We start from the raw sequence: 14146 nt of genomic DNA, 5'->3' as shown, positions 1-14146 counted from the left end.
ATGCCAAGCGAGATATTTTATTTAACAGAAGTTTCCTTTCAAAGCCTACAGCGAATGGCCGGTTTGTACTACACCCCTGCACTTCCTTCAGGAATGACTTCACTAGAACAGTTTAGGTGTGTTCGACATCGGCTGCGGCTGGATGCATGCGATCGGCGAGAGTAGCCGAGTGCAGGCGGGGAGGAGCTGCAAACGGAGACGTGAAGTCGGACACTTTCTGCTTCCCGTGGTGACGCTTGCACTGCGTTTGCAAACATAAGATGACATGACAATATAACGCTTGACATGACAATGACATGACATGACATGACATGGCAATATAACGCTTGACATGACAATGACATGACATGACATGACATGGCAATATAACGCTTGACATGACAATGACATGACATGACATGACAATATAACGCTTGACATGACAATGACATGACATGACATGGCAATATAACGCTTGCACTGTTATCGCTGTCATGCGGTGAATCGGCCAATCGTGGATCAGCTGTGTCGTCATCAGAGCTCGAGCAGCCTCCTGCAGTCCCCCTTGAGAATTCACACCGGCTGCATCACGTCACCACCCATGCGACATTGAAATTTTTGTTGATGCCTCTCGTAACCCAGAAGGTGCGAGTGTTGCAGGAGTAGCAATGAACGAAGTAAAAGTAAAGTTGGTGAGTGGAGTAGCCTATATGAAATTTTTTGCCTGTTTCATTAGCCCATTCATGACGCTGTTGTGATTTTGAGAGAGGTGTAGGATACATTTTTTTTTATTTGAATGATTTAAGCATGTGTGATTTATCGCGGGCACGGGTCGGCTAACGGGCCAAATATTAACGGGTCTGGGCGGGTGCGGATTTAATTTACAAATTTTCACGGGTCACGGGTCGGATCTGGTGCTAAACCTTGCGGGTACAGGCAGGGACGGGTCTCCAAAAATGGACCCGTGCAGGACTCTCGCAACTTTTCTCTCACAAAAAGAGCTTGTGTGTGGCATGTCTTTTTCAAGACAGTTTGCCCGCGCACTTCCGGGTGCGATCGATATCCGTTGCTGTCTTTGGGGCGCATTCACTGCTCAACGTGTTTGGGCTTCAGCACGTTCGGACAGTGTTTGTGGATGTGCTGTGTTCCCTCTGCGGGAACATGACCATCGCGATGTTGTGGTCGAGACTCAATGATCTCTGCAAAGAGAGAGAGTCCCCTCTGCCACACCCCGATCTACCATCTCCGAGAGAGGTGGTACTTTGGCTGGTGGCCAGGGTGACCTGAGGGCGGTGCTGTGGTATTAAGAACCCCGACGATCATTCCTCGGGCCACTCCTGCCCTTTTTCACATCGCTTACAGCGAGTGTTGGACTGAAGCAGCGGGACCGTCTGCTGATGCCCAGTTTGTTTCTTTCACACTCCAGATAGCGGTGAGAGGTTGATTGCCGCATCTCAAGGTGGGCTAGAGTCCTTTGGGGATGATGATCCGGCTATGCTCCGCCTCCGGGTGTGTTAACACTGTAGGATCTGACCTAGAGTTGACAGCCATGTTATCTCGGGCAGCCGCGAGACTCGGGCTAGTGTGGAACTCTTCCCCGCCCCCAATGCCGTTTCGCTCCCGAGATGCATGAGGAGCGCACGCGGTGCGGGAGATCCCCGCGACCGTTTGGTGGCCTCCTCCACCTTCTCTGCCCTCAAGGGGTCGCGGCCTATGGATACACTACCTCCCCCTCAGTCAGATGCTCTGTTGCGCACTACGGTGTCCACGTAGTGCTTTGACCTGACGCTGTGAGGCTATCATAAGCACCTTCCCAAGCCTGTTGGCTCGTCTACTTTGGTGGCGTAGTACAGCAGTGCTAAGGGGTAAGCTGCTGCCCTGATGCGTATGCACGAGGAAAGAGCTGGGCCAGGGCTTACGAGCTGCGTGCCACCACCGATCCCGCCCCCCGGGCGGCGTAGGTGACCATACACCCCTGGGTCAGGAGATGTCCACAGATGTGGTCCGGCAAAGACAATTGGCCTTACCTGGTCAATGTGGGAGGCTGAGTGAGCCCGCCTCCTCAACTCGCCCATATCCCGGGCTGGCCTTTCAGGCGGCACGGTCGAGGACTGCGCCCAACAGTTCTTGGCCGTTCCCAGAGGCAGACTGAGGCCATCAAACGCTTACTGCCCCGGCGGCCCCCTGCTGCACCTAAAGCCCCGCCGGCACAGTTACCTCAGCTTCCTCGCCGCCAAGGGCGGCCTCCTGCGGCCCCCCCCCGCTCCCGCAGGAAAGCCGCCCCCGTCTGCTCCAGCCCCGCAGCCCGCTAAAAGGCAGGCTTAGCGGCGCTCCGGATGCGGACAGCTCAGGGATGGGCAGTTCTTTTCAGGAGACGGTGGCAGGACCGCTCCTTCCCCTGGTGGAGGGCCGGGGAGAATCTTTCGTTTCGCTGCCGTTGGTGCACTCACTGGGAGCCTGGCTTCAGCTTCCGGAACTTTCCCGCTGGGTCGCGCGGACCATCAGGCTCGGCTACGCGATTCTGTTCATGCGAGCTCCTCCCCGCTTCCGGGGTGTCCGCTACACCATGGTGGGGCCCAATGCCCCTGGCATGCGTGCAAAGATTGCCACCCTACTGGCGAAGGGTGCGATCGAGCTTGTCCCTCCAGCCGAGATGAAGTCCGGCTTCTACAGCCCTTACTTCATTGTACTGAAGAAAACCGGTGGGTTACGGCCAATCCTGGACCTTCGCGTCCTGAACCGATCCCTTCACAGGCTTCCGTTCAGGATGTTGACTGCGAAACGCCTTTTCGAATGCGTTCGTCCACGCGATTGGTTGCAGCGATCGACGTGAAGGACGCGTACTTCCATGTGTCCATCCTTCCGCAACGATCGACCTGAAGGATGCGTACTTCCATGTGTCCATCCTTCTGCAACACAGACCGTTCCTATGGTTTGCTTTCGAAGGGCGGGCATATCAATATGAGCTACTCCCATTCGGGCTAGCTCTGTCCCATGGCGTCTTCATGAAGATTGTCGAGGCAGCCCTTGCGCCACTCAGGCAGCAAGGGGTTCGCGTCCTGAACTATCTCGACGACTGGCTCATACTGGGCCACTCTCGGGAGCGGGTGTGCGGACACAGAGACCTGGCTCTCCACCACTTAGCTCGTCTGGGCCTTTGGGTCAACTGGGAGAAGAGCAAACTCTGCCCCACGCAGAGGATCTCTTTTCTCAGTATGGAGATCGACTCAGTCGCCATGTGTGCGCAGCTTACCGGCGAGCGTGCGCGGTCACTACTGACTTGCCTCTGTCAGATAGAGAGCAAGAATGTGGTTCCACTGAACTGTTTCAGAGGCTCCTGGAGCATATGGCATCTGCAGCCGCGGTGACGCCGCTCGGATTGCTTCATATGAATCCGCTTCAGCATTGGCTTCGCGATTGAGTCCCGAGATGGGCATGGCAGTCTGGCATGCTCCGGGTCCCAGTGACTCAGCCCTGCAGACAGACACTCACCTAGTGGTCGAACCTCAGTTTTCTACGGGCAGGTATCCCCTTAGAACGAGTTTCCAGGCATGTTGTTGTGTCAACAGATGCTTCCACTACAGGTTGGGGTGCCATGTGCAATGGACATGCTGCCGCAGGCTCCTGGGGTTAAAAATCCACCTGCGGCTGTTACCCCAGTGATCTTCCGTATGCAGCCCTAAGCGGGTCATATGTGTATTCTTAAGTCCTCCCTACAGGTAGGCACTATGCCGCATATCTCCACCTGGAATATGCCTCCCAGTGTACCTTGGTATTCCTGTGTTAAGTGGAGGCCTTCGTCCGTACTGTCTTGCATCAGGGCACTGGAAGACAATTGAGTGGCGTGATTACATTGGGACCCCCATTCGTCAGTCACTGATGTTACGTCAGAGTGACTGAACGAAAGGGAACGTCTCGGTTACATATGTAACCCTCGTTCCCTGAGGAGGGATCGGAGACGTAACGTCCCTCTGCCACATCCGCTGTACCGCTAGAGCGGCCGAGAGTTTAGTCTAGGCTCCTCAACAGGTAACATAATGCGATCATGCCAGCTACTTCCTTATATACCCACGTGGGTAGGCGGAGTTACGCATGCAAATCTCATTCAGTATTCACTGCATAATGAAGCACTGCAGTTTATTCTATTAATGCATTTATCAAAAATAAATACTAACATTAAAACAAGTGTGTTCTCTGTTGATAAAAAAAAAAATCAGCTGTAGATACACAAATACATGAATGAAAATACACATTTTTCATGTTCTTTAATTGTGTTCTTCAAACTTCTTTAATGACGAGTTTAGTTGTATACACTGTAAAAAAAAATTCAGGTCTCCAATTTAAAATTTTCAAGTGATTGATCACATCTAAATTTTTCAGTTGGCCAAATTGAATTTCTGTGGATTAAATTGCATCAATTCACAGAGTTTTGTTTGTTGTGTTTTGAAAATAGTACAAAAATGCCTGTGATCTTTGTGAAGACCAATGAAAAAGCTGCAGATATTTTTCCTGATATATTAAAGTTTTGTGTGCTGTATGAACTGCTGTGATAACATTAGGGAATTTTGTGCACAGTGTTTTGAGAAAATGATGCTTTTGATTTGTAATTTGTATGAAATGAAGGAGAATTTACTATCTGTTAAGAACAATTACAAAGTGGACAGATCACTGTGTTAAATGTTTTGAGAGCAGTTACCTGAGTTTGGAGAAATTTACCAAATCGATTGAGAGAAACTGTAATATGGTTAGATTAGTCAGTGTCAGTGCATTAAGCTACATTTAGCATTTTTCACGTTAAGCATTTTAGAATGTCCCTGGCCACAGAAATTTTCTTATATCATTTTTCTTTTCTTTAAGAATTTGCTTTAAGATTTTGCTGGGCAATCTGAACCTTGCTGATCACACCTCTTGTGGTCTGACTGGTTGAAGGACACACTGTATTTGCGTACAGAGTCATTTGAATTATGCTCGCTGATCACACCTCTTGAGCAGTAGAAAATACATAGTAGACTCCCGGCCTAGACCAATGTTCAACCTTACAGGGGTGATGATTTGAGAAATCAACTTTCCCTTGAGCCTTTGATATATAAAAGCTCATCATGATATAAGAATATCCTGTAAGTTTCAGAGCTGAAAACTTCCTTGTTAGTCAAAGAACACCTTAGTAATATGTCTAATATCATTATTCTAATATGTCGACCATTGTCAGTGGTTGTTGTAATGGTGAGACTCATATAGTTATGGTGGTCACAATCATTTAGAGATGTTCTACAATAAGAATAGTAGACAATGCAATTTATTATGGATAATATGAAGATGAAGTCGGCAGTCGCCAAGTTGATAAACCAAATGGAGTTGACAGTCGTCTTCGTTCTGCAGCCAGTCAGAAATATGACAAGCCCGTTTCCAATGAAACCCACTATAAAGGTGACAATGAGAATGCATATAAAAATAATCTGAAACAAGACAAGATCCCAGAGTGACCAAGGAACTGGCCATGATAGAGTCGACCCAGTTATGGAGGGAGGAGCCAAGGTGAGGGTGGTGTGAGTGAAAATGAATGACTTACAGCCTATTTGACACTCTTGCCAGTGGTGGTGTGAACACATGGTTACTATCTTTACAGTGAATACAATTGCTGAGGACTGAGGAAGCCTCGGGATGGAGCTTAAGTTCAGATATAGCTGTTTAGCTTCAGAAACTAGTTATATGCGGTAGACCAATCACAACACACTGGACCACCTGGCAAATCAGAGCAGAGTACATTATGGAAAGGAGGAATATGGAGAGACTGATTCTTCCATTGAGTCATTTGAGAATCATTGAAAAATGTGATGTGCAATAGGCTATTATGAGAGTTCTTGACCTTTGATGCATGTAAACCTGTTGTAGGAGACCTCAAAAAAGAGAACCATTTAAAATAGCATAATAGGTTAACTTTAAAGCTTACATTGTCAAACATTATCCATTTTTTAATTTGAATTATTTGAAAATGCACCAGAAATTCTATAGGCTATATAGGTGAATGAAGGCTTCAAAAAGAATTTGATCAAATGAGAGCATAACAACCCTTACGGAAATTACAATCAAATGCACATATATTTGATGCACTGTTTGTTTTATTCACAATAAAGTTCAAACATGAATTAAAAATTAAGATATTGCATATTTGGATTTATAAAAAGTTTCACAAACACATATAATGTTCCAATGTAGTCATTAGAGAAATTCCCCTTTTGAAATTGACGTTTTTAAAACAAAGCATTGCTACAAAACGAACTTCAATCTTTGATGTTTTATTGGTGTTATGGTGGTCACAATCATAGAGAATATTTTTTATTTATCTAATACTGATTTAAAAGTGTTTGTCTGGTTCTGCTCATCCCTTTGTATTTGCTTTCCTCTAAAGTCCAGATGATCTTCAGCAAACGCCGTCTCCAGCACCAGCAGCAGAGACTGTTTAAGCTTCTTCTTATATTCATCACACATGAACACATAGAGAATGGGGTTTAGACAACTGTTTAGAAAAAACAGATAGACACTAAATGCCATTGCTATTGCATTATGTTGTAGAAAAAGGCTGCAAACATAATATGGAAAGCAACATATGAAAAATGCCAGGATGACAGCGATAATGACCCGGTACGACCTGAGCTGCTTCCCCATTTTGAGGTGTTTGATTCGTACTCCAATAGCAATGTGTGAAGATGCAATGATCAGGAAGGGGATGACAAAGCCCACTAAAAATTTATATGTGACCGGAAACGTAGAAAGAAACACATCTGGTACAAAGAAGAAAGGGATGCAGCAGGCGATGGATAAAACCCACACTATTATGCAGATGATCCTGGCTCTGAATACAGTTCTGTTATTTTGAGCCCAAACAGGCATCCATGTACACAGGCATCGGTCCAGACTGATAACTACGAGACAAAAAATGCTAGCAAGCATATATAGTGCTATTGTCATGTGGACAAAGTCCATAAAGGAGTTGTATGGAAGAAAATAAGGAATAATTTCTATTATGATGAAGGATAATATGAAGAGGAAGTCTGCAATCGCCAAGTTGAGAAACCAAATAGAGTTGACTGTCGTCTTCATTCTGCAGCCAGTCAGAAATATGACAAGCCCGTTTCCAATGAAACCCACTATAAAGGTGACAATGGAAATGCATATTAAAGTGATCCCAAAGCCTAAGCTCATAGGTTGAGTAGTGGTATCGTTTGTTGCTGTGCCTCCGGTCAAGTTTTCAGGTCCATAACTTGTGGCTTCTAAAGAGTGAGAGAAAAAAACACATGTGAGGGCTCCTTGTAGGTCTGTTTCTGATCTGAACATTGTTGTGTTTTGTGTGCAACATCATTTTTCATGCAGTTTTGGAATCATTGGAATCATTTCAAATGGGTTTCTTAAACATGACACTGAGTTCACTGTACTAAAATGGCCCTGACAGTCACCAGATCTCGACCCAATAGAGCATCTTTGGGATGTGGTGGAACAGGAGCTTCATGCCCTGGATGTGCAACCCACAAATTTCCATCAACTGCAAGATGCTATCCTATCAATATGGGCCAACATTTCTAAAGAATGCTTTCAGCACCTTGTTGAATCAATGCTACGTAGAATTAAGGCAGTTCTGAAGGCAGAAGGGGGTCAATCACAATATTAATATGGTGTTCCTAATAATCCTTTAGGTGAGTGTACATTAAGTTTAACATTAAAATAGTGTCATTCCATCAGTTAAAGGTTACATTTTGAAGACATTGTTTGGACAAAAAAAATATTTAATACCTTCCTAATCTAACCTACACTGTAAAAATGTTTGATTGTTTTTTGTTGGTTTAACTTAAAAAAGTAAGTAACCTGGTTGCCTTAAAATTCTGAGTTTATTGAAATAAAAAATTTGAGTTGATACAATGAAGGAAATTTGTTTAGTAAATAGAAACTCAAAATATTTTTGTATCTGAACCACATAAAAAAATTGATAAATCATGAAAAGAGCACTATTTGGCATGTTTCACTGTGTCATCAGAAATAACACGCACACAATTACCCAATATGCTTACAAAATCTTTTAATAATATTTTAATAAAGGTTGTCGAATCTCAAAAAATGTTCATTGTATTAACTCACAATTTCAATTTCAATGAACTCAAAATTTTAAGGCAACCAGGTAACTTTTTTTCTAAATAATTTTTTACAGTGTATGTGCTTATTTAATAATTCATGTATTAATTCGGTTTTATGCATCTGAAGAATAATATGCCCCTTAACTTATCAAAATGTAACAAAATATTTTATACTTGTATATATTAAACAACAGTGTCATTTTTAGACTATGAGGCATATAATATATACTATAATATATTATATACTATAATATATTCATGGGATACCTTACTTAAAGAATAGTTTATAGTATATAAATATGTTATATTATTGATGATCTGATTGGTTTGATCTGTATCCTGTTTGTACAGTTTTACATTCAATACATTCTGAGAGGTGTTATTCAGTTCTCACCCATTTTTGAGCTGTAAATGCACTGGGACAAGCGGAGTCTTGATCTTGGTTTGTCTTCTTCGTCTTGCTGACAGATTGTTGGTTTTAAACCAGACAGTAAAACCCTGGTACAGCTGTCCAGACTGATCTGCTGATACTGACAGTGGCCATCAGACTTGATGAAATTATTAGAGCTGTATATGGCATCACAGTGAGAAGTGGACATGAACCGCAGAACCTTTACTGCCACAGAATGTTCCTGTAGCTCAAACACAGAGTATGGTGCAACATTAAATTCAAATGCATAAACTGAGAAAAATGTATACCGTAAGTTGTTTTGAATAACAGTGTCGAATCATACAATTATGTTTCAGTGATTTATCTGAAAGTCACAAAACTAGTATGTTTGGACTGAAGTAAAAAGGTCACAATTGGGTCACATCATTGTATTAGTCTAAGGAAGTTAAATATTTTATCTTTTGCAAATTTTATTAAATTCTCATTGTTGAAGCTGATGCATAAATGTTTAAATCATCAAGCCCCACAGGTCTTGAGTGATTGCATAGTTGCTCTCAGGGTTGGGGGTTCAAGGACTAGAGGAGCGCTGAACGGGAACTGTCAGATTCCGAGACGCAATACTTTGTTTGGACAATCAGTTTTCTCTGAACAAGGCATAAAGGTCTGGAATTGTTTAGATACTGAACTTAAGGGAGAGTCAAACTGGGTCACTTTTAAACACAAACTCAAGGACACTTTAATCAGAAGTCAAATATGTGACCACTGATTGTCAGCTTTGTTGCTATTGTTTTATATTGTATTATTATTTTTTTTTTTTATTTTACTGTGTATTGTTTAATTTTGTAAAGGCTCACTAGGGACGGACATTGAGAATTAGCTTCGGCTAAAATGTTGTAGTATGTAACATTTGTTTATGTGACATACTTGTCCCTACTCAAATAAACAAATTAAAAAAATAAAAATAAAAATAAAAAAAGGGAACATTACAGTTTATTTATTTATTTATTTTTTATTATTGCTTACACAATTTCTGAAACTGGCTCCATTTCTTGAAACGCTACACACAAAACCACAAAACACACAACATTCAAAATATCACATCTCTTGCAAAAGGAAACAATTAATTCAAAACTATTTTAACTCTTCTAAAAACTGTGTTCTAAACACAAACTATCAAATGATAAGTCACAAACCAAAAAACTGGGATGCATTTTAAAGAGTGGACTCTTACGCAGACAGGTATGCTATTGTTTCGTGGATTGGGGTAAAGTGAGAATTTTTTTTACATTTGTTTCCCTCCAAGTGAGGTGAAATTATATATTAGTAAAATTGGCACAATTGCCATTAATTCAGCATGTTTCCTCACAATGGAAATGATCAGAATGTATCCAGGACGAAGGTCAGTGCAAATATGATTGTTTTTAACATCTGTCTCACTTTACCCCGGCTTAGGGGTAAACTGAAACAGACCAAACAAATCAAGGGGGTAAAGTGAACCACTTGTCTACTCTGAAACTACCATAACACATGCCTGATTGGTTGAAGGACTATCTAATTGCGTAAAGAGTCTTTGAATTATGCTTGCTGATCAAGCCTCTTGTGGTCTGATTGGTTTAAGGACTATCCAATTAAATACAGGGTCATTTGAATTATGCTCTGACTTATATAACTGAATAATACTGACTTATTAACAGCACTAAAATGTACAATATTGACGTATTGACAGCACTAAAATGTAAATGATCTACGTATCCAACTGTGTACGTGTAAGTTACCAGGCTCCAATAAATCGTGGCATTAATATTGTTTATTTTATATCCAATAGTCACATCAATACATGTTTTCAGTCACATTTATTAAATGCATTTTACTAAGTTAATCAACCTAATATAAAATAACAGAAATAAAAATTAACATTTTGCTCTCGTGACATCACTACAAACTCATTTCGGGTGACTAGATAATGTTAAAAGAAGACTGAATTTTAAAACCGTCAGATGAATAACATTCTTGCCAACCATTTTGTAGTATTTAGCTTGTTGTTTGCTGTGAGACATAAAAAGGCATTTTCTCCTATTCAGCAACTGGCGATCACAAGATACACCAAAACACAACATCAATTCACAAAACACAACACTTTATTCGTTCGCTGTAATCCAAATCGTTAGAATCCATATGTTTGCGAGAAACAAATCCAAATTGAGCCCGGTGATCTTCATCTCCTCTCAGTAGCGCGACGGTAAACATCAAATCTCGCGCTCGTTATGAATATAAATTCAAATTTAAAAAACGCGCCCTCATGAAGCGTACGACATGATTTACGGCAGTGGCATCGAACGCTCATTGGCTCTCGCCTGCTTCGTCACAGATTTTGACATGCCGTGTTTCAGTCGATTTGTATTTGAAATGGGAAACGCGCAACTTCACGGAGAGAAGCCGGATTAATATTTTCATTGATTAATAGCTAACATTCTGCTCTGTACCTCATACAAAAGTATTAACGTTATATACCACCAGAGAGGACTGCGACTGCAACACATCTTCATTTGAACTACTTTTGGTACCGCTTTTGACATTTTTGCAATAAATAAATTGTGATTACACTGGTCTGTCTGTTATGCTTTGATTTATAACAGAATGTTGTTTTAATAAATGCTAATGGGTAGGTTTAGGGGTAAGTGTAGGATTAGCCGTTCAAAATATTTTTTTTAATGCTATATTGTTATCAAAATCGTCATTTTCCAACGTTTTACCTTTTATTTTCTTTATATTCTGTATTAAATTGGTAGGTTTAGGTTTGGGATAGTGTTAAGGGATCGTACATTAATCAATAAAATGGTCAAAGGGAAATTATATAGATATCTTTATGATATAACAAAAAAACTAAAAAATGTTTTTAACAGTATAAAGTTTTGTATTCTTAACAAAAAAGATTTCATGATGGATTCGTAAATATTTTACGTTTTTTAGCTGTAAAAATGTAATAATACTATGTTTAAATGTTGCAAATACGTCTATATTTTACATTTTAGCACTTCTCCAAACGTACTAAGACGTACGTTTAGTCTCTTTGAAAGTAACGTATTAATACCTACGTATTAACGATGAGACCAGGCTGTGTTGTCTGATTGGTTGAAGGACACTCCAATTGCATACAGTCATTTGAATTATGCTTGCTGATCACACCTCTTGTGCAGTAGAAAATACATAGCAGACTCTCGGCCTAGACCAATGTTCAACCTTTACAGGGTTGATTAACTGAGAAATCAACTTTTCCTTGAGCCTTTGATATGTATAAAAGTTCATCATGATATAAGACTATCCTGTAAGTTTAAGAGCTGAAAACTTCCTTGTTAGTCAAAGAAAAGCTTTTATTGACACCAGGCCCAGTACGAGAGACAAAAATATGTCGACCATGGACAGTGGTTGTTGTAATGGTGAGACTCATCGAGTTATAGTGGTCATAAACATTTAGAGATTTTCTAAAATAAGAAAAGTAGACAATGCAATTTATTATTAAGGATAATATGAAGCACGACACAACAGTTAAACCTTTACACATTCTTCACTGCAGGTGCACAAATCCTATTCTACGAACCACATATATGAAGAGTTATATATCGAGATATGAGAAATGTTGGTTATTTGACATTATTATTTAAGACATCAACAGTCAAGTTCATTCACAATTTTTTGTACATTAAACTATTACTTGAGCTCAGTGAAGGCCAAGGACATAATATTCTTCAAATCCAGGATATTTTTTATTTAATTTTATGTCCATAAATAGTTCATAAATAAGTCAAAAACCATGCAAAAATGCAACATATTTATCTTAACATTATCTTAAATTGGTTAAAAAAAAACAATACATCATACATATATGGAATAGTATATACAAATATTGATTAATAATAATAAGATTCCGAGTTAGTTTTGGCCAGAACATACACATCATTTTTTTTTTTTTTTTTTTTTTTTTTTGCAAAACGCTATAATCCAACTTAGGCTATTTTCTACTACTGTAATACCATTACGAAAAGCTAGTGAATCACTGTGTGTGTGTGTGTGTGTGTGTGTGTGTGTGTGTGTGTGTGTGTGTGTGTGTCCGTGCGCATGACACAGACCAACGTAACTCGCAGTCGCATGATTACCACAATAAACCTTTGGATGTTTTCCCTCCCCTGAATGCCTTGCCCATTTGGTCTTCTCCCTTTGCTGATTTTCTTTAGATGCCTTCCTGACCGGCTCCAATCCGTCATCGAAATCCATAACGTTAGCTTGACTCTGAAGCTTTTATTCTCTGACAGACAGCTGTTGATCAGTGACGTAGCCTACGTGACTGACAGCTCGCCTACAGTATAAACAATTCAATGGTGAACGTTTTTTAGTTAGCCTATTGAATCCTCATTTTAAAAATATGTTTTTTGTTTTGCTATTATCGTTAAAGCACTTCACCAGCGGTGACTCTCTCCTCGCGTGACATCCTGAGCTCGCGCAGCATCCTAACCGTTATATCCAAGGGGGTAATCCAGCACTCGGAAAGCGTTCCACCCCTAGGGGCTGCCATTGCTAACCAAGCCATCACCTGCTGTTAGCATCCCATTGACTCCCATTCATTTTTGAGTCACTTTGACAGTGAATAACTTTACATCTGAGGCGTTTAAAGACTCCATTTGTCCATTGTTTATTTCTAAAGAAACACGACAATGCATAAAAGGCTCTGTTACCTTGTATCGTACACTATCGCCCCGTAGAAGCTGTTTTTGTAAAAATAGGCTAACGATTGCGTCATAACCAACGCGACTCTGTCGCACAGTTGAGAAATTACCGTATAGACCTGAGGAGACGCTCACAGGCATCTTTTTACTGTCTATGAGACAGTCGGGGGGACGTGGAGAGATAAAGCCTGATAAAGTCAAGGGGGAAGAATGGGGAGAAGCCCATAGTGAGCCAAAAGCAACGGAAGAAAATATTTAAACAACGTGATTCAGCTTTCACATTCCACATCTACTAGAAGACCTCCAGCTGTCCGACAGGAGGCTCACGTCACATCTACGTCGTCAAGCTCAGTCTGAGCCTGCGCAGTTCGCTCAGCCATCAGGAAGTGAGTGCTCCTATACTGACATCACTTAACGCCGTAGAAGGCAATGGGATCGCTCCGTCCATTTCTTTTACTGTCTATGGTTATATCGCACTTTGTAAAGAAGCTGGGCTGGCGGATATCACGTTTTGTGAAAAAATACATTTTGTAGTAGGCTTAAAATGTACAGTTTTAAATATTATTAATGGCAGCAATTCACACATATATTAAGGTATCTAGGATCTAGATAGTGATCTAAATAGTGATTTCCAATAATAAAATCCAAATGTCAAAAAATAAATACATAAATAAATAATAATAATAATAATAATAATAATATATATATATATATATATATATATATATATATATATATATATATATATATATATATATATATATATATATATATATATATATATTGTATTGGCAAAATAATTAACTCCGTCGCTTCACTGAACAAGAGACAAACATTAGCCAATTATAATTATAAAGGTTTATTTAATAAAAAAGTTTCTTGCAAGAAAGAGGCACGGTTGATGCAACCACAAGACCACACCAAGTGTA

General features: G+C 40.7%; 1 protein-coding gene across 1 annotated transcript; it reads right to left on the bottom strand.

The window, feature by feature from the left end:
- Window positions 1–6315: 6315 nt before the first annotated feature.
- LOC137084496 (C3a anaphylatoxin chemotactic receptor-like) lies at window positions 6316–12768 on the bottom strand. Its single transcript, XM_067450769.1, has 3 exons — window positions 12651–12768; window positions 8511–8635; window positions 6316–7257 (listed from the first exon to the last, which is right to left on the bottom strand). Exons 1-3 carry the CDS (start codon window positions 12766–12768, stop codon window positions 6316–6318), a joined length of 1185 nt encoding a protein of 394 aa, XP_067306870.1.
- Window positions 12769–14146: the final 1378 nt, after the last annotated feature.

Source organism: Pseudorasbora parva, chromosome 8, assembly GCF_024679245.1.
Source record: "Pseudorasbora parva isolate DD20220531a chromosome 8, ASM2467924v1, whole genome shotgun sequence".
In the NCBI taxonomy this organism is placed as follows: domain Eukaryota; kingdom Metazoa; phylum Chordata; class Actinopteri; order Cypriniformes; family Gobionidae; genus Pseudorasbora; species Pseudorasbora parva.
The sequence above is the reverse complement of the archived record's forward strand: the minus strand, read 5'-3'. Positions and strand labels throughout refer to the sequence as shown.

Excerpts from the sequence above, each read along its gene's own strand:
- LOC137084496 (XM_067450769.1), bottom strand. The coding sequence starts at position 12,768 with ATGGATTTCGATGACGGATTGGAGCCGGTCAGGAAGGCATCTAAAGAA. Across the intron at positions 8,636-12,650 it reads ACATCCAAAGGTTTATTGTG|TATCAGCAGATCAGTCTGGA; the intron begins GTAATCATGCGA and ends GGCCACTGTCAG. Across the intron at positions 7,258-8,510 it reads TTGTCCCAGTGCATTTACAG|TCTTTAGAAGCCACAAGTTA; the intron begins CTCAAAAATGGG and ends TTTTTCTCTCAC.